This window comes from Ranitomeya imitator, chromosome 6 (genome assembly GCF_032444005.1).
Source record: "Ranitomeya imitator isolate aRanImi1 chromosome 6, aRanImi1.pri, whole genome shotgun sequence".
Classification (NCBI taxonomy): Eukaryota; Metazoa; Chordata; class Amphibia; order Anura; family Dendrobatidae; genus Ranitomeya; species Ranitomeya imitator.
The window spans coordinates 1368681-1390231 of NC_091287.1; the positions used below are offsets into that span (position 1 = coordinate 1368681).

A 21551-nucleotide genomic window follows, 5' to 3' on the forward strand; every position below is an offset into this window, starting at 1 on the left:
CCCTGATCCCTTTGCCAGTGATAGAGGAGCCTTTCCAGAGGATCGCGGTGGACATTGTGGGCCCGCTTGCCGTCCCCAGCAGCTCTGGAAAGCAATACATCCTTACTGTGGTAGACTATGCTACCCGGTACCCAGAGGCAGTAGCTCTGTCGTCAACTAGGGCAAATAAGGTGGCGGATGCCCTGTTGGCCATCTTTTCACGTGTAGGATTTCCCAGGGAAATGCTTACTGATCAAGGGACCCAATTTATGTCTCGCCTAATGGAGGCTCTCTGTAAGAGAATGCAGGTGAAGCACCTGGTATCGAGTGCGTGTCACCCACAGACCAATGGCTTGTGTGAACGCTTCAATGGTACCCTCAAACAGATGCTACGCATGCTGGTTGAGACTCAAGGGCGTGACTGGGAGCGGTACCTCCCACACTTGCTGTTCGCTTACCGAGAAGTTCCGCAGACCTCGACGGGGTTCTCCCCCTTCGAGCTCCTGTACGGCAGGCGAGTTCAGGGGACCCCTGGGGTTGGTAAGAGAATCCTGGGAAGAGGAGCCAAACCCTTCTGAAATGTCCATAGTGGAGTATGTCATGCGCTTCCGTGACAAGATGCAGACCTTGACGCAGTTGGTGCATGACAACATGACGCAGGCTCAGGCTGATCAGAAGCACTGGTACGACCAGAACGCCCGGGAGCGGACCTACCACGTGGGTCAAAAGGTGTGGGTGCTGGTCCCCGTACCAACGGATAAGCTTCAGGCAGCTTGGGAGGGCCCGTACGTCGTCCACCAACAGCTCAACCCGGTCACGTACGTGGTCACGCTTGACCACGCTCGGGGTAGGCGAAAGGCCTTTCACGTCAACATGATGAAGGCTCATCACGAACGTGATCCTTTCGTCCTACCGGTCTGCAGCTTGCCCGAAGACGGGGAGGAAGACACCCTCCTGGACATGCTGGCCCAAGCCAAGGCCAATGGGTCCATCGAGGACGTGGAGGTAAGCGCCTCGTTAACTGAACCCCAGCGGTTGCAGTTGCAAACCACACTGGAACCCTTCCGGGTCGTGTTCTCCAACCGACCTGGGAGGACTCAGTTAGCAGTCCACGAGGTGGACACCGGGAATCACGCCCCACTACGGCGAACACCCTATCCAATCTGTGACCAAGTGCAGCAGATTATGCACCAAGAGATAGATGAGATGTTACAGCTGGGGGTGATTCGACGGTCAAAGAGCGCGTGGGCATCACCTGTAGTTCTCGTGCCAAAGAAGGACCGGACCACCCGGTTCTGCGTGGACTACAGGGGGCTCAACGCCATCACAGCCTCTGACGCGCACCCAATGCCGCGCATCGAGGAGCTGCTTGAGAAGTTAGCTGGCGCAAATTACCTAACAATAATGGATCTGAGTCGAGGATACTGGCAGATTCCCCTGAGCCCTGAGGCACAGGAGAAGTCCGCCTTTATCACACCCTTTGGACTGTACGAGTCCACGGTCATGCCCTTCGCATGAAGAATGCCCCGGCCACTTTCCAGCGGATGGTCAACCTCCTGCTTCAGGGACTGGAGAAGTACGCCGTGGCGTACTTGGATGACATTGCCATCTTCAGTCCCTCCTGGAAGGAACACCTGCAGCATCTAAAGGAGGTGCTCAGGCGAATTCACCAAGCAGGACTGACTATCAAGCCCGGAAAGTGCCAGATGGGCATGAGGGAGGTTCACTACCTGGGGCACCGGGTAGGCGGGAACACCCTGAAGCCAGAGCTGGAGAAAGTGGGCGCGATCGTGAACTGGCCCACTCCCGTGACCAAGAAACAGGTGATGTCCTTCTTGGGCACTGCAGGGTACTATAGGCGCTTCGTACAGCACTATAGTAGCCTGGCAAAACCTTTGACGGACCTCACCAGGAAGAAGCTACCCCACATCGTCAGCTGGACAGATGGCTGTGAGGGGGCCTTCCAGGCGTTGAAAACCGCACTGTGCAACGCCCCTGTGTTGAAAGCAGTCGACAGCAGTCGACCGTTCTTGGTGCAGACCGACGCCAGCGAGTTTGGCCTTGGTGCTGTGCTCAGCCAGGTTGACTCGGAGGACCAAGAGCACCCCGTGTTATACCTGAGCCGGAAACTTTTGCCGAGGGAAGTGGCCTACTCCACCATCAAGAGGGAGTGCCTTGCCATAGTCTGGGCCCTGCAGCGCTTGCAGCCCTACTTGTACGGTCGCACCTTCACTGTGGTGACCGACCACGACCCTCTGCGCTGGCTAAACGCCATGTGTGGAACCAACGGCAGGTTGCTACGCTGGAGCCTTGCCCTTCAGCAGTTTGACTTCACCATTGAACACAAAACGGGCAAAGAGCATGGGAATGCAGATGGACTGTCCCGCCAGGGTGAACCTACTGAGGTGCCCATGGAGGCATACTATGGGGTTCTGCCTCCCTAGCGCACACCAAAAGGGGAGGTGTGAGGAAACTGTATAATATCAGTAGTAGTTTCTCTGCCTTTGAGCACCATAGCTGAAGGAATTCTGCACTCCTAACCATGGTGCTGAGAAACACATGGTCGCTGTAAAACCCCCCCCTCTTTTTCACCTTCCCATTACTTCAGAGTTTAGCTTTCCTTCTCAGAGAGTGTGGGGGTTTTAGGAGAGCCACGGTATTTACGACTGGCATTTCCTGCAGTGTAAACTCTTTTCCAGCAAGAACTGGACCCTAAGTCGCTTGAAGGGAAAATACGCTACTGTTGGGTTGGCTTCGGACCCGTTTAATCGAAGCTGGTGGCGGCGATACCGTGTGCAGGCTTTTGGGTGCTGCTGTAGCGACTGCGGCGTTGATAATTATTGTTCCTGCCTAAGTGGGAGTAGTTTATCGCGTCACTGCAGCTTGCCCAATAGCCAGTACATAGCAGGCAGCCTGTCTGGCGACTAATTACCCTAGGTGCAGTACCTAATCTGACCTGAGAGTAAGGGGGGCGCCAGAGAGCTGCAAGTGTTAAGTGGAACTGTAAGCGGGATATACATAAATCCCTGCAGTTTGTGGTATATTGAAAAGCAGTGGGATACCTAAAATAAGCCCCTGCTGTAAACTAAGAGGTCAATAGCCTTGTGTGTGTTTCATCACATTGTGGAGTGGAGGGATAACTAAGATAAGCCACCCTGCACATGTGATAGCCGTCTGTTGGCCTAAAGTCACCTCAATCCGTGACGTAGGGGTGACGGTCACGGTGTGAATCGTGACAAATTGGTGACAGCGGTCAGGGGAATCCTGACACCCCTGTACAGTGTGTACACCACCTGTATATACTGTATACCCCTGTACAGTGTCCACCGCCTGTATATACTGTATACCCCTGTACAGTGTGTCCACCGCCTATATACTGTATACCCCTGTGCAGTGTCCACCGCCTGTATATACTGTATACCCCTGTACAGTGTGTCCACCGCCTATATACGTATACCCCTGTGCAGTGTCCACCGCCTGTATATACTATATACCCCTGTGCAGTGTGTCCACCGCCTATATACCCCTGTACAGTGTGTGTACCGCCTGTATATACTGTATACCCCTGTACAGTGTTTGTCCACCGCCTGTATATACTGTATACCCCTGTACAGTGTCCACCGCCTATATACTGTATACCCCTGTACAGTGTGTCCACCGCCTATATACTGTATACCCCTGTACAGTGTGTCCACCGCCTATATACTGTATACCCCTGTACAGTGTGTCCACCGCCTGTATATACTGTATACCCCTGTACAGTGTGTGTGTGTGTGTGCTCGCAGCGCCTGTATATACTGTATACCCCTGTACAGTGTGTGTGCGCAGCGCCTGTATATACTGTATACCCCTGTACAGTGTGTGCGCGCAGCGCCTGTATATACTGTATACCTCTGTACAGTGTCCACAGCATGTATATACTGTATACCCCTGTACAGTGTGTCCACAGCATGTATATACTGTATACCCCTGTACAGTGTGTCCACCGCATGTATATACTGTATACCCCTGTACAGTGTGTCCACCGCATGTATGTACTGTATACCCCTGTACAGTGTGTGTCCACCGCATGTATGTACTGTATACCCCTGTACAGTGTGTGTCCACCGCATGTATATACTGTATACCTCTGTACAGTGTGTCCACCGCATGTATATACTGTATACCTCTGTACAGTGTGTCAACCGCATGTATATACTGTATACCCCTGTACAGTGTGTCCACCTCATGTATATACTGTATACCCCTGTACAGTGTGTCCACCGCCTGTATATACTGTATACCCCTTGTGATGCAGTGACCCCTGTGACAGCTAGGGGGCGCTGTGTGCTCTCTTTGGGATGTGCATGGAGGCAAATCTATGGTGATAATGGTGGTGAAACAGTGACTGGCTGTGTTGTGAATGGCCGAGATGTGTCGCAGAGGGAGTCTGCGTGGTAAGTCTAATGCAATGTTGTTGTTCTGGGACCTGTAGTCCCTCAAGAGTTTGTATATGTATGGTGTAGCTGTAAGGGAGACTTACTAGACTAGTTGTGTGAGCTGGACGGGACAAACTAGCCACACATCCACACTCCCACCCAGGGGAGTGGTTAAGGGTATATAATGTGACCAGGGTGTGGGTCACATGTGCCTGTGTGGTTCCAGTGGAAGGTCTTGGAGAGCCTGTGTGTTGGGAGGTTCTGGGAGTAGGACTGGATCCCTGAATAGCACACTGAACAACCTGTGTTGGATTTCCTGGGAGTAGGAGTCCTGAAGAGCACATGGTGGGGCTTTGGACTTGCTAGTGGCCTGGGGTGTTGGATGAGGTCCTGAATAGCACCTGGACAGGTCACATGTGCAGTTCATGTGAGGAGGAGATGCCAGTGTGTTGGATTTCCTGGGAGTAGGAATCCTGAATAGCACACTGGGCTATCTGTGTTGGGAGACCTGGGAGTAGGAGTCCTGAAGAGCTCATGCTGCTGTTGTTGGGAGGTTCTGGGAGTAGGACCGGATCCCTGAATAGCGCACAGAAAGACTCTGATTCTGGATGGTCTATGTGGGGAAGCTACCGTCCTTCGGTGAGTCTGGACTGACTAAGATATGCTGCCCAGGCAAGTTGGTGATCCCTGTGAGGCAGCTTTCCCGGAGGAGTGGACTGACAAGGAGTCAGCAGGTGGAGCAGGAGCTCCCGTCAGGTACCTATACAGACTGTTGGTGCTTGTAATGTTCTATGAACTGTGTGGTCTCCCACGGTGACTGAACGGAGTGAGGTTCGGCGTGTTTAGAGACCTCGACCCAGTGTCATATGCGCTGTATGTGACTTGGGACATTGGTGAAGTGTACGGCGTACGGACACCCATGGTAACTGGGCGAAGTGAGCGGTCGAGCATGTTTAGTGTCCGTGAGACACAAGCCGTAAATGAAGTGTTGAAGACAAAGCTGCAAGTTATCACCAGTTGGTGCCTGTTGTGTTTGATGAAATGTATAATGTGATCTGTGCACAACCCGGTTTATGTTACTTTAATAAACCGTATGGACCGTGTTTAAGTGAAAAATCATGCCTGACTACGTCAATCCCGTGCCAAGCGAGTGTCCCCCAATACACTTAGTGAGAGCAATCTTACACCCTGTACAGTGTGTATATACCACCTATATACACTGTATACCCCGTACAGTGTGTCCACCGCCTGTATATATTGTATACCCCTGTACAGTGTGTGCACCGCTTGTATATACTGTATACCCCTGTAGTGTGTCCACCGCATGTATATACTGTATACCCCTGTACAGTGTCCACTGCCTGTATATACTGTATGCCCCTGTAGTGTGTCCACCGCATGTATATAAAGTATACCCCTGTACAGTGTGTGTGCACCGCCTGTATATACTGTATACCCCTGTACAGTGTGTCTACCACCTATATATACTGTATACCCCTGTACAGTGTGTGCACCGCCTCTATATACTGTATACCCCTGTACAGTGTGTGTATACCACCTATATATACTGTATACCCCTGTACAGTGTGTGTGCACCGCCTGTATATACTGTATACCCCTGTACAGTGTGTATAATTATAATCTTTATATAGCACCAACATATTCCGCAGCGCTTTACAGTTTAACAGCTTCAAAAACAACAGTCGTAAGGAACAACGTTAACAATACAATAATTAAAGCCCAATAATCCGCCCCTGCTGGTGAGAGCTTACAATCTACAATGAGGAGGGGGAGATGCAAAGTACAGGTGTGTATTTACAATGATGTATTTACAATGAGGGTCCGGCCATCTTCAGGGGGTGGGGGATAGATGGGGATAGTGAATGGGCTACACCCACACAAACATAACATGACTTTGATTAGTGAACGTGATGGGCCGCTCTGAACAAATGTGTTTTGAGGGAGCGCCTAAAACTATGCAAGTTGTGAATGGTCCTAATATCTTGGGGTAGAGCATTCCAGAGGATTGGCGCAGCACGGGAGAAGTCTTGGAGTTGGGAGTGGGAGGTACGGATTAGTGCAGAGGTTAGTCAGAAGTCATTTGCAGAGCGCAGCGGTCGGCTAGGCCGATAGACAGAAATGAAGGAGGAGATATAAGGGGGGCCGCTCTGCGGAGAGCTTTGTGGGTGAGAGCAAGTACTTTGAATTGTATCCTGTAATGAATGGGCAGCCAGTGTAACGACTGGCGAAGAGCGGACGCGTCCGAGTAACGATTAGCCAGATGGACGACCCTGGCTGCTGCATTAAGGATGGACTGGAGAGGGGAAAGTCGCGTGAGGGGGAGGCCAATTAATAGAGCGTTACAGTAGTCCAGGCAGGAGTGGATCAGGGCGACAGTGAGGGTTTTTGTTGTTTCCATGGTGAGAAAAGGGTGGATTCTAGAGATGTTCTTTAGGTGTAAGCGGCACGAGCGGGCAAGAGATTGTATATGGGATGTGAAGGAGAGATCGAAGTCAAACATAACACCCAGACAGCGCGCCTGCTGCCGAGGTGTTATTATGGTGCCACCCACGGAGAGGGAAATGTCAGGTTTAGGCTGTGTGCACACGTTGCTGTTTTTTCGCGATAAAAACGCTATAAAACCACCAAAAAATGCATACAATAAGCATCCCATCATTTAGAATGAATTCCGCATGTTTTGTGCACATGATGCGTTTTTTTTCCCACTAAAAAAACTGTCACGATTCACACCATGACCGTCACCCCCACGTCACAGTTCGGGGTGACTTTAGGCCAACAGACTGCTATCACATGTGCAGGGGGGCTTATCTTAGTTATCCCTCCACTCCACAATGTGATGAAAAAACACACACAAGGCTATTGACCTCTTAGTTTACAGCAGGGGCTTATTTTGGGTATCCCACTGCTCTTCAATATACCACAAACTGCAGGGATTTATGTGTATCCCACTTACAGTTCCCACCTAAACTTGCAGCTCTCTGGCGCCCCCTTACACTCAGGTCAGATTAGGTACTGCACCTGCGGTAATTAGTCGCCAGAAAGGCTGCCTACTATGTACTGGCTATTGGGCACGCTGCAGCGACGCGATTAACTACTCCCACTCAGGCAGGAACAATAATTATCAACGCCGCAGTCGCTACAATGACTCCCAACTACCCAGTACAAACCTATGCTGCCACCAGCTTCGATTAAACGTGTCCGAAGCTAACCCAAAACAGTAGCGTAATTCCCTTCAGAATACTTAGGGTACGTTTTAGAGCATGAAGAACGACTCTAGTATTAAATAATATACCCCATCAAAGGTTTCAGGCAGTGTTTATAAACAGTTATAAAAAGATGTTACAATATGAGACAATTGAAAATATGTACAAGGTAATTATAAAATAACGGGTTAAATGAGAAATAACACTTACATGTGTTCAGAGCATTGCAGGCAACCAGGCTAGTTCCATATGTCCCAATGCATTAGGACTCTGGTTAGGAACAGCTCTTCAAGTCAGACTCACATAGGCTCCAGCAGACAGACTCACTGCTGGGGTCAGCCAAAACTTATAAACCGCAGCCTGTGGCATCACCAACAGGGCTGGCTTATCCAGACCCTCCTCTCTCTTCAGTTTAACTAAATTTAACCTAAATTTGTCTAATGCCTGTAACTCCTCTACAGAACATGTCAGTCATAACCAACCCAGCATTCATCTCGTATTAACATTGGCATTCTAATGAGATCAAATATGTCCTATTTGTGATGCATAATTACAGAGAAATCCCTACTTTTTACCTGATGGAGTTAGAAGCTCATGTTTAGAGTGGCTGACAGAACAGCCGAGGAATGTTAGCGATATGTATTTTTCCTTTTTCTAGCATAAATCGTTGGCCCAATATCTTACAATAATGGAACAAAGGACTTCTTGCATTTACAGAAGGGAATCAGACCGTTTTTGGCTGGCACAACTTTCCACTGCAGCTATGCCAGTCGTAAATACCTTTCTTCAATAAAACTCCGCCACATGCATTGACAAGGCAAGCTCTTGCCTGAGTGAAAGGGAAGGGGGGGTTTTAGCGCACAGCCTGGGCTAACAAGAGAAACTAAACTTATATGATATTTCATACAATATCGTGACAAAAACGCATTGCGGTAAAAAATGCAGCATGTTCATTAATTTTACGTTTTTTTGCGGATTTCCCACTACAAAATGCATTGGGAAATGTCCGGAAAAAAAGCGTCAAACGCATGCAGATTTCTTGCGGATTTCTTGCAGAAAATTTCAGGTTTTTGTCAGGAATTTTCTTTGAGAAATCCTGAACGTGTGCACATAGCCTTAGGGAGGTTAGAAGATGGCGGGAGCAGAAGAAGTTCAGTTTTGGAGCGGTTGAGTTTCAGATAGTTATACAGAAGGCGTGCACTCAGTGTATGATTAGATAGGTGCTGGCTGAATGCTGCAGGAGCAGTGCCTGGTGGTCACGTGACAACCAGGCACCGCTCCAGCTCCAGCATTCCCAGGGACATACCCCTTCCGTGCCATTCCGGATCTCCACATGCATTAACTATAGTCCGTACTGGGAATTTCTCCAGATTTTTCTACACTGCATCTCCGTTTTTGCTATCCTTATCCTCTTTCAAGTGAGGTTTGACAAAGACCCACCACAGGGTCGAAACGTTACCTACTTACCTACTTTATACCTACCACAGAGTCCCTCTCCTAATTGCCTTAACATTGTGGTGACTTGACTAAACTTTTTGCTCCTGTTATGCATTTAAAAAATCCAAACCTGAGTGCGGCTGTTTTCTTCAATATATGAGTTTCAGATAGAGAGCGGACATAATGTCGGAGACTGCGGACAGACAGTGGCGTTCTGTAGTACAGCAGGAGTAAGGCCAGGGGATGATGTGTATAGTTGTGTCATCAGCATAAAGATGGTACTGAATGCCAAATCTGCTGATGGTCTGTCCAATAGGGGCCGTATAGAGGGAGAAGAGAAGGGGCCAAGGACTGAGCCCTGAGGTACCCCGACAGTGAGACGAAGAGGGGATGAAGTGCAGCCATCAAATAGAACACTGAGGGTAAGGTTGCACGTTCTGGATTGTCGGTGCTTTGGACAGAGCGCAAAACTCGCTCCGCCCAAAGCGCTGCCCCTTCTATATGTGCGGTGATTCCAGATGTGTTCATTGCACACATCGGACATGCTGCGTTCTAAAAAGACGCGCCGCATGTCCGGAAACGCAGGGCCGCCAGGTGCGTGTTTGCACGCGTAGTGGAGACAGGATTTCATAAAATCCCCTCCACTATGCTGTAACATCTGGACGCTGTGGTTGTACAGAGCGTTTAATCCGCAGCTAATCCGGATGTAATCCGGACAGTGGACACGCACCCTAAAGGAGCCATCAGAAAGGTACGAAGAGAACCAGGAGAGAGCAGTGTCCTTAATGCCTAGTGACTGCAGCCTAGAGAGTAGGGGAGGGTGGTCAACAGTGTCGAAAGGTCGAGGAGAATGAGCAGAGAGTGGTCACCATTGCATTTTCCTGTCAGAAGGTCATTGGTCACTTTGATGAGTGCAGTTTCTGTCGAGTGTAGGGGGCGGAAGCCAAACTGTGACGGGTCTAGGAGGGAGTGAGTGGAGAGGTAACGGGTAAGGCGGGAGTAGACCAGGCGCTCCAAGAGTTTAGAGATGAAGGGGAGATTGGAGACCGGACTGTAGTTATTTGTGCAGGATGGGTCGAGGGTGGGTTTCTTTAGTAATGGAGTAATGATAATGTTTGAAGGAGGAGGGGAAAATGCCTGAGGAGAGGGAGAGATTAAAGATTGTAGTTAGGTGAGGTGTGAGGGAATGGGGTCGGTGGTGCATGTAGTTGGACGGGAAGAAGAGAGGAGCTTGGAGACTTCTTCTGTGATGGGATCAAATGTGTAGAGTGAGCCAGGGGAGATGCAGGGAGGGATGGGAGTCACTGCACTTGGTGGCTGGGAGCGGATTTCCTGACGGATATTGTGTATTTTCTCTATAAAGTGGGAGGCCAGGTCATCAGCACAAATGTCTGTGATAGGGGCTTGTGCTTTTGGCCTGAGGAGGGAGCGAAAGGTGTCAAAAAGTTTCTTGGGGTTATTGGATAGTGAGGAGATCAGGGTGGTGTAGTAGGTCTGTTTGGTGAGGTGAAGGGCAGAGTTATAGGTTCTTAACATAAATTTGAAGTGTATGAAGTCTTCTGGTGTGCGAGTTTTCCTCCATAAGCGTTCAGCACTCCTAGAGCATCGCTGGAGAAATCGGGTTTGCGATGTGAGCCAGGGCTGTTTCACTCTGTGTTTGGAGGTTCTGAGGGTGAGGGGAGCTACTTGGTCCAGGGCGCTTCTAAGAGTGTCATTGTAGTGATGTACCGCCAGATCAGGACAGGAAAAAGAAGAGATTGGGGACAGTGATGAGTGTAGGGAGTCTGAAAGTGTATGAGGGTTAATGGCTTGTAGATTTCTGACTGAATGCTAGGTAGGAGGGTGCTGGGGTGAGCGAGGATTTGTGAGTGTGAAGGAGAGAATGTTATGGTCAGAGAGAGGAAGCGGTGAGTTATTTAGGTAGGAGATTGAAATTCTTAAACGTTTCACAGGAGATTTCTCTTCTTTATACCGTAACTACACGCTTCATCCTTGTATACGATCCACTGACAAGCAAAAGGGTAACAATGGTTTGACCTTCTGACCTTCAGGCTCCATATCTCACCATCCACTACTGCTTCCAAAGTGAGACCACCATCATTTTATAGACAATCATCTTGGCGATCTTTTACATTAATTTGACTTGCAGCTATTTAGCATATGATTAGTTATGCAGATTCTCATCATGTCACTGCATTGTTACTGTTTTGCTCCTGGTCGTAGAAAAATCTTTTGCTTGTACAAAATCTGACCTAATGGAAACCTAGTGTGAAGCTCTTTTTGGGGTGTGAAAAAACATTGGACTGGGAAGATTTTATAAAACATATGTCAAGTACAGCAGGTGGATCTTCACATTAAAGACATTAAGACCAGTAGGTCTTAATAGTGAGATAGGAGTGTTTGCTTTTTGAGAAAGATAAAAAAAAAATATGTTAAATCAGTTTCTGAGCTGAGACGCTTCCCTATATAAGCAAAGCCATGGACTGCAGGTGTAATTCCTGATGAAGGCGGTCACAACCGCAGAAACGTGTTGGATGAGTGAGCACTCTGCTTCTTAGAGAGAGTCTGTACTACGCAGTGATGTTACACGCCTGCAGTTTGTTGTTGGAACGGTGACCGGCCGGCACTACATCAGCACAGTTCATTATTGGCAACATCATTTACAGCACTTGGAATCTTTCCACAAATCCAGTGTGGGTTCTCACGATCAGGAGAACTTGACGTCCATCCATTCAGAAGCGAAGAGGTGAACATCCAGGCAAAATATCTGCATCAACAAGTCTGCTCATGACGAGGTAATAGTGAGTCACAGACGTCGATGCAAGCACCATGCAGCACACGTTACACAAGTCGGAAATCTTGACCTGAAAAAAGGTGAAGAAGCCTAAACTTCAATATCGTCATCAGAAGCGTCTGTTCGAGTTTGCAAACAAGTACGGAAAGTGCACAGTAGAAGATGGGAAACAGGTGATTTTGGAGCAATGAGACAAAAGTCAATAGACTAGTCTCTGATGGGTGCAAATGGCCTGGAAGAAACAAGGGGGGGAGGGGGGAAACGGAATTAGAAATTGAAGAAACTGTCCCAAGTTTTGTGGAGGTAGCCTGATACGAGGTTGTTTCGCAGCCAAAGTTGTTGGATCCTTTACTAGGATCCATGGTGGTCTCAATGCTGAGCTGCATATGAGTATCCTACAAGACAATTAACTTTGTACACTCGAGTAGTGAGGCTATAAAAAGGACGACCTGGTGTTCCAACAGGACAACGACCCAAAGCATACGTCGAGATTGGCAAAGAAATGGTTCAGTGACAATGAAGTAGGTTCCCTGGATGGACCCCCCCACAGCTCCCAGATCTCAGCCCAATCAAACACTTATAGGTTGAATTGAAGAAAAAGCTGTAAACGTACCCAAGTGAGTCAACCAGTGTGCACCTACTTTGGGAACAATTAGAAGAGACCTGTAACCAGATTCCAGTGGAGACATGCTTGAATCTGACAGAGATCTGCCCAGAAGGGTTCAGCTGTGTGGAACGCCAAAGGTAGATCTACAAAAAATCCAAATTCAAATGTAATAATGCAGTCACCTGACAAGAATCTGCATAACTAATCATATGCTAAATAGCTGCAAGTCAGCTTTATGTATGAGATCACCAAGATGGTTGTCTATAAAATGATGGCGGTCTCACGTTAGAAGCAGAAGGGGATGGTGAGATATGGAGCCTGAAAGTCAGAAGGTCAAAACATTGTTACCCTTTTGCTTGTCAGTATATGTTCTTCCCCATAATAATCTACAGCCGTCGCCTCTGTATGTACAGACACACACTCCCTCTGTTTGGAATAAATGAGTACACCCCAATGAAAGTCTTTAGAGAAAAGTTATTGTTTAGACTACAAAATACTAATTACAACGTTCTTACCATATGTATGTCTAATTTTTCATTCCATCGGTTTCCAGTAGACAGGTGACTATATAATAGGGGGATACTGAATAAAGAAAATCTCCTTCCCATTTCATGCTGTCAGCAATGGCACCATATGGAAGAGAAATGTCACAAAGTGGTGATGGCTACAAGACCATCAGCGAAGCTTTAGTTATCAGTCACTGGAGAAAGGTTAGAGAATGTAAGAAAGATGGAACTGCATCATCCCTCAGACGTCCAGGCGACCACAGAAGTCACTACCTTTAGGCTACTTTCACACATCAGGTTTTCACCGTCAGGCTAAATCCGGCTAATTTTCAAAAAACCGGATCAGGCGAATGTTGCCGCCGGAACACAGGAGTGTTTTCTGATGAGAAGATGGAATAAAATCTACATGTAAGAGAAAGCCAAACTGGGGGGACACAATCCAGCTCTCAATGCATAGGAATGGCCGTGTGGGAGGGTGAGTCCACGGAGAAAGCTGCCTACAACGTGTCGGGGCCCTGGAGTACTCTGGAGTGATGTGACCAAGAGAAATGGTGCCACAAAGTCGAGTAGGACAAAGCGAATCGCATGCTGCCCTCAGGAGACCCGATGGTGGCTGTGTCCTTATGTGGGGGCACATGTCCTCTGTACTGACAGATGCGCCCTAACTCCGGCCCTCTGTAGGCGGCACTTCTACATAACCATGATACAACATCTGCATGTGTGGAGAACAGGTGACAATGAAGTGATTCCGTGGCCAAGTATCTTCTGACAACCACCCCACTATGGGGAATCCTGGAGCCAAGTTGTCACCACTCTCCATCCGGCACCCAGGCTCTAGAGCTCATTCTGGAGAATGGAGAAAGATGGTAGATGTAATATGTCACCACCTTCCCGGCCTAGAAGACTTGGTTCCGTCCTTGCCGCGTATGGAGGTCACACACAATACTAGGAGGTGTTATTGATGGGGGTGTACTCACTTATACTGAGCATTGTATATGAGCTCACCACGCCATGTCATCTGATATTGGAGGCTGACATCTGGGTTGGGTGCCGTCCTTATGGTGAAGCTCAGCCAAAGGTTCAGGGAAAGGAAGGAAGCGGCACGTCTGTCCACAATCTGAGAAAATGTACTTCATGCTTTACTCAAGATTCATTAAAAACATGGAATCCAAAAAATGTAGATAAAAATCTGAGGCGTTTCTGGCGTCCAAGCGCCCTTAGTCCTACGACAAGTCAGGTTTTTAGCTATTTTTGGACTCCATGTTTTTAATGAATCTTGAATAAAGCATGAAGTAAGTTTTCAGATTATGGATGATGTGCCGCTACTTCCTTCCCTGAACCTTTGTATATTTAGTATGGAAGGGAGAGGGGCGCACCTCACATTCGGAGGCACGGGACTCTGCATTCTGTTGGCGATCTGTGCTGAACCCGTTTTCCCTTGTGATCTCATGACTTAGATATGGCTGGAAGATGTGGTGGCGCTCGTAGAGGTGTTATACGGACGTACGCCCGCCTGCAGCCCGTGAGGAGGCTGGAGCCTCAGAAGTGGTTTTCTCCCGCAGAGCAGAATCATCTCTTCTCCAGCTCCTCCTCTGTCCTCGAATCTTCACATGAGGCCACCTCTTCTGATGACCCCGACTTTATACCTAAGAGGTGAGCAACGAGCACAGCCGCGAACAGGCCCTGCACTCGAATTACGCGGGTCACCGTCCGGGGGGCGCACGTCAGCGCTTATATTACACATGTCACCATCCGGAGGGTGAACGTCAGCACTTATATGACACATGTCACTGTCCGGGGGACGCACGTCAGCCCTTATATTACACACGTCACCGTCCGGGGGTGAACGTCAGCCCTTATATTACACACGTCACTGTCCGGGGGTGAACGTCAGCCCTTATATTACACACGTCACCGTCCGGGGGTGAACGTCAGCCCTTATATTACACACGTCACTGTCCGGGGGTGAACGTCAGCCCTTATATTACACACGTCACCGTCCGGGGGTGAACGTCAGCCCTTATATTACACACGTCACTGTCCGGGGGTGAACGTCAGCCCTTATATTACACACGTCACTGTCCGGGGGTGAACGTCAGCCCTTATATTACACACGTCACCGTCCAGGGGTGAGCGTCAGCACTTATATTACACACGTCACCGTCCGGGGAACGCACGTCAGCCCTTATATTACACACGTCACCGTCCGGGGGTGAACGTCAGCACTTATATTACACATGTCACCATCCGGAGGGTGAACGTCAGCCCTTATATTACACACGTCACCGTCCGGGGGTGAACGTCAGCCCTTATATTACACACGTCACTGTCCGGGGGTGAACGTCAGCCCTTATATTACACATGTCACTGTCCGGGGGTGAACGTCAGCCCTTATATTACACACGTCACTGTCCGGGGGTGAACGTCAGCCCTTATATTACACATGTCACCGTCCGGGGGACGCACGTCAGCCCTTATATTACACACGTCACCGTCCGGGGGTGAACGTCAGCCCTTATATTACACATGTCACCGTCCGGGGGACGCACATCAGCACTTATATTACACATGTCACCGTCCGGGGGTGAACGTCAGCGCTTATATTACACATGTCACCATCCGGAGGGTGAACGTCAGCCCTTATATTACACGTCACCGTCCGGGGGTGAGCGTCAGCACTTATATTACACATGTCACCATCCGGAGGGTGAACGTCAGCCCTTATATTACACGTCACCGTCCGGGGGTGAACGTCTGCGCTTATATTACACATGTCACTGTCCGGGGGATGCACGTCAGCCCTTATATTACACACGTCACCGTCCGGGGGTGAGCGTCAGCACTCTCTATCGCGCACACCTCTGGGGGTAAGGGGGGGATGGCGCCCACTCTCTATCGCGCATACCCTTGGAGGACGGCTGACGCCGTCTCTCGTAGTGCTCATGCCTACAGAGGGTAGGTTCTCATGGGCCGGGCTCATGCTTGCTCCTCTGTCTTGTAGGAAATTGAGTGTTCGCAGTATTAGAGTAAATTTGAAACCTCAGAGACGGATCTGCAGGAAGAAGAGATCTCTGCCTCATCAGAAGACGTCAGTCTCCAGCACCCGGTCTAATGTTGATGAGAAGGAGAATGATGACAGGTGAGGAGTTGTGCAGGACACGGGCGGCCAGTGGCCGGTCAGCGGTCATCAGAGACGCCCTTGTGTGGACAATCCCCACAGCATTGTCTGCTGGTTGTGGCGACCTGTCGTATCGCCCACTGCACCATGTGAGACCGTGCTCTGCCAATCAAGCCCAATGAGCGGAGATGGCGGCACGCTGCAGTGATTAGTTAATTTTCAGGCCTCAGCCTTAATGACACGATGACCGGTTCACGGAGGCCGGCGCAGTTGTGTGTGCTCTCTGTATGTAGATGCCAAATACTTATTCTACACTCTTCTATTTTCTATAGTAGCCTTGTGTGCTTTCTATGCCCGGCGCTTGCGCAACGCGGCTCAATACCTGAACCGCGATTGCGCATGCGCACACCCTCTCCATGGAGACTTCTGATACTTCCGCCCTACCTGCTTTCATTTCGGCCAGCGTGTCTTCCGGTATACGCCTTCCACTATCATGGCTGCACTACGGTATGCACTTTAGTTAATTAGAGCTTGTATATAAACTTAAGATACCACATAATCCACTTCCCCTGACGAAGCTGCTGCGGCAGCGTAACGCGGGGGGGGTCTTCTCTGCACACCCTATTTCTACCCCATGCCGGCTACTTATGGCATGTGGATCTGCCTGGCTATTGTAGCCAAGAAGCCCTTCGGCTCCTACTTGCTCTACCTCCGATTCAGCTGAGCATACATGGCGTGATACTGTTCGCATTACCTGCATAGGAGCCTTCTTTTTCTATTTGTGCTTCTTCATATATGCTTGCTATATTGCCAGTCCTGCACATATACCAAAATGAACTAAATATAAAGCAATATGTTATTAGGGTGCATGGACTCATTAAGAGGGAGCACTAATGTATATTATCTTTGAGGTTTCTTATTATATGGCTTTTGGTTCACAATCATTCATTATATAGGTTCCTCTTATGGCCATGTTTTATACACATGCGTAGCCATTTGTTAACCTTGCGGCATATACCAATGTGAATATCTTTGGCAGACATATCATGATTGAATAGGGGCGTTTCATGTACACTTGTTGTGTTTTTATGTTCATGTTGTGGTGTTAAATAAAGTTTGTTACTTTTCTACATTTTGTGGTTGTGCAGGCCTGTATTAGTCCAATCTTTTTTCTTCTTTCTTGGCCAAATACTTAGACAGCGTGATTGCTGGTTACGCTCCACAGTGGTCGACCCTCGATTGTCGACTTCAGATTTACATGTTTTCACATTAATGTTTTAGGCAGCACCCGTCCTCCCCTGGCATCTTGGCAACTCCATTGAGGAAGTTTGTAACCTTTCGCCGTAAACATCCAGGACCCGTGGTGGTCATGAAGCCTCAGAGCTGTAAACCTAGAAGGGTAATGGTAAGACGTGACTGTGTGCATGTGCGAGGAAGTGAATGGCTGAGGAGGAGGATAGAGCCGGGGCACAGGGAACGCATGGCTAAGGAGGAGGATGGACTGGAGGGCGCAGGCGAAGCGTATGGCTAAGGAGGAGGATGGACTGGAGGGCACAGGTGAAGCGTATGGCTGAGGAGGAGGATAGACTGGAGGGCGCAGGCGAAGCGTATGGCTGAGGAGAAGGAGGATGGACTGGAGGGCGCAGGCGAAGCGTATGGCTGAGGAGGATGGACTGGAGGGCGCAGGCGAAGCATATGGGTGAGGAGGAGGATGGACTGGAGGGCGCAGGCGAAGCGTATGGCTGAGGAGAAGGAGGATGGACTGGAGGGCGCAGGCGAAGCGTATGGCTGAGGAGAAGGAGGATGGACTGGAGGGCGCAGGCGAAGCGTATGGCTGAGGAGGATGGACTGGAGGGCGCAGGCGAAGCATATGGGTGAGGAGGAGGATGGACTGGAGGGCACAGGCGAAGCGTATGGCTGAGGAGGATGGACTGGAGGGTGCAGGCGAAGCGTATGGGTGAGGAGGAGGATGGACTGGAGGGCACAGGCGAAGTGTATGGCTGAGGAGGATGGACTGGAGGGCACAGGCGAAGCGTATGGCTGAGGAGGATGACTGGAGGGCGCAGGCGAAGCGTATGGCTGAGGAGGAGGAGGATGGACTGAAGGGCGCAGGCGAAGCGTATGGCTGAGGAGGATGGACTGGAGGGCGCAGGCGAAGCATATGGGTGAGGAGGAGGATGGACTGGAGGGCACAGGCGAAGCGTATGGCTGAGGAGGATGGACTGGAGGGCGCAGGCGAAGCGTATGGGTGAGGAGGAGGATGGACTGGAGGGCACAGGCGAAGTGTATGGCTGAGGAGGATGGACTGGAGGGCACAGGCGAAGCGTATGGCTGAGGAGGATGACTGGAGGGCGCAGGCGAAGCGTATGGCTGAGGAGGAGGAGGATGGACTGAAGGGCGCAGGCGAAGCGTATGGCCCCCGAGGGGCAGTGTGGAGGCGTGCTGATGACATGTTGGCGGCTCTTTTCCCGTAGATGCAGCATTCCTTCCTGTCTCCGGACTCGATACAAGACTTTGCAAGCAGTAGTCTGAGGAGGAAGAAGCGGAGGATGTGCACAGACGTGACCAATCTCCTGAACTCCTCGTCTGAGGCGCTGCCCAGTCCTCTCCAGAAGCCTCCGCTCCTCTCCAGCACGCCCTCCATGACACTGACTGCTGTGCCCAGGAAGAGAAACGCCTTTGTGCGGCAGCTGGCTCTGAGTGAGCCTCTGGAGGATAGCATTGTCATCTGCGGGGCGGACTCTGATTCCTCCTCTGGTGGACTGCCGCCATCATCATGTGGTGACCCCCTGGGCCAGATGACCCTTCCACAGAAAGATGCCATTTTGCCTCATGGAGCAGGAAGCCGCACAGCTCACACATCTAGTGAAGGGTGCGGGACTGAAATCTCCAGAACCACATCAGAGGATAAGAAATGGCGCGTCGCTGGGCCCGGGTGTGGTGTGAAACGTCTGATCATTAGGACGAGCACTGACCAGAAGCCGTTGTCTGACTGCTCTGCGGAGTCGTCGTCTGTCGTCTTTGTCAGTGAGGAGAAGTCCGCACCCCAGGAATACATCGATGATGTCTTTAGCCCCAGTGCCGACCTCTTCTCGGGTGACTTCTCCATAGATCAGGACACTCCTCTGACCCTCCAGGGGAATCGGGAGCCCACGCAGCGGCCAAACGGCAGCAGCACCATGGGTCAGAGTCTGGAAAGCAGCACATCTGACAGACCCCAGCTGGGAATTTCTCCTAAGAAATCAGAAGATTTCAGTAGCAAAAGGTTTCAGCCATTTGTCAGATTAAATTCCCAGATTGTCCCGGAATTTTTCCGTGAGAAGAGAGGAGACTTTCTGAGGACAAGCCATGACCTTCAGCCCCACATTGTGCCTGACCAGAGCAGTGGGCCTCCTCCGCGGCCGGGCCGTTGCGGGGATCCCATGCAGCCCGTGGTGATTCTTGATCCTGTTGCCGTCTGCCAGTATAACGTGAAGGCCAAGGCATTCCTGGATCTCCAGAGCCCCAGTTCTAGGAGCGCGAAGTCTGTGGTGCTCGCCCGCGGCCGCTCACCCAGTGTCCACAATACTCCCCAGATATCTCTGCTGAGTAACAAGGGGCACGATTCGGTGGTCCCTCAGACCGTGAGCACGAGCAGGAAGGTTTGCATCAGCGGATTTAGTGCCAAGAGATGGGGCACATTCAAGAAGAAAGCCAAGCAGCAGCTCTCCTTTCAGGACCGATCGAAAGAGGTGGGTCACTGATCGGCCGTGCATAGAATAGGTCCGTCTTCTGGTTCCACCATCCTCACCATTGTCAATGCTTTTGTGTTCTTCAGGATCTCGGTTGTGGGGACTTGCACTCCTCTTCTCTTCTGCTCTCCACCACTTTGTTGACATCATCATTCATGAACTCTACAGCTGTCGTAAACCTCAATTTATCTACAGACTCCCTGACTGGACGAGACCCTCAAAAGGACAATCAGCGGTGGGCACGACTGCGAGCTGCTCTGTCCCTCCACAGAAGGAAGAAAGGTCAGGAACTCGTGTAATTTCGCTCACAGTGGTGGGATGTCTCTGATGTCCGGGGGGTCCGCTCCTGAGCTATGCTCCTCCTGCTATAGAGGCCCTGTGCTCCACCGACCTAGAAAACCTGACTCCTAATGATGTTCCCCAATTCATGCTCCTTCAGGCTGCAAACTCCAGTTATCCTCAGACCCCCGATATACACTTTACATTTACCTGGCACCACTAATGTGGGAGGACTGGTCTCCACTTCTACAGCCCATGAGGGATAGCCTCTCCTATACCTTACCACTGGGTGTGATCTGCCCTCCCTGCAGAGCCTGCTCTCCTCTCCATACACATACATGGGCTGTGTGATCTGCCCTCCCTGCAGAGCCTGCTCTTCGTACATATACATGGGCTATGTGATCTGCCCTCCCTGCAGAGCCTGCTCTCCTCTCCATACACATACATGTGCTGTGTGATCTGCCCTCCCTGCAGAGGCTGCTCTCCCCTCCGTACATATACATGGGCTGTGTGATCTGCCCTCCCTGCAGAGCCTGCTCTCCTCTCCATACACATACATGTGCTGTGTGATCTGCCCTCCCTGCAGAGGCTGCTCTCCCCTCCGTACATATACATGGGCTGTGTGATCTGCCCTCCCTGCAGAGCCTGCTCTCCCCTCCATACACATACATGTGCTGTGTGATCTGCCCTCCCTGCAGAGGCTGCTCTCCCCTCCGTACATATACATGGGCTGTGTGATCTGCCCTCCCTGCAGAGCCTGCTCTCCTCTCCATACATATACATGGGCTGTGTGATCTGCCCTCCCTGCAGAGCCTGCTCTTCGTACATATATATGTGCTGTGTGATCTGCCCTCCCAGAACTCTTGGATGCTTTGCCCCCTCTCTACAGTCTCATCCAGCTTCCCTCCCTGCAGGTTTGTCTAACACTGAGGAGGTATCCGATACCTGCAGGTGCACCCTCTGCTCGGAGTCAGTTATACGGGACTTAGGCTACTACTCACACTTGCGTCGGTACGGGTCCGTCGCTAAGCGTCGGCGCGACGTACCGACGCATGTTGTAAAAATTATGCACGACGTGGGCAGCAGATGCACTTTTTCGACGCATCCACTGCCCATTGTGAGGGGGAGGAGGGGGCGGAGTTCCGGCCGTGCATGCGCGGTAGAAAATGGTGGACGCGACATACGAAAAAACATTACATTGAACGCTTGGGCAAAAAACGCATCCTGCGGGCACATTTGCAGGATCCTTTTTTTCCAAAACGACGGATTGCGACGTACGTCACACAACGCAAGTGTGAAAGAAGCCTTAGGCCTCTTTCACACATCAGTTTTTTTTTTTTAGGATCAGTCACTATCCTTCAAAATGTTGAAAAGACGGATCCTGTGCAGATTTAAAAAAAACTAATGCACTGGATCCATTTTTATGACCGATCCATCGAAGCAGCTGCCGCTGCTTAA

The 21551-nt window shown here is 50.3% G+C and overlaps 1 protein-coding gene across 4 annotated transcripts in view; it reads left to right on the forward strand.

Annotated features, from left to right (window-relative positions):
* Positions 1 to 21551, forward strand: part of HASPIN (histone H3 associated protein kinase) — a 145311-nt gene that overhangs the window by 31758 nt on the left and 92002 nt on the right. For 2 of the 4 annotated variants that reach the window (XM_069729040.1, XM_069729037.1), the window contains exons 2-6: positions 14423 to 14618; positions 15967 to 16104; positions 17365 to 17488; positions 18558 to 19814; positions 19901 to 20096. In XM_069729040.1, coding sequence (XP_069585141.1) covers positions 14425 to 14618; positions 15967 to 16104; positions 17365 to 17488; positions 18558 to 19814; positions 19901 to 20096 — 1909 coding nt within the window. In that variant the 5' untranslated portion in view covers positions 14423 to 14424. Of the gene's footprint in view, positions 1 to 9374; positions 9481 to 14422; positions 14619 to 15966; positions 16105 to 17364; positions 17489 to 18557; positions 19815 to 19900; positions 20097 to 21551 lie in introns of all 4 variants that reach the window. The other 2 variants (XM_069729038.1, XM_069729039.1) reach the window with 2 other exon arrangements.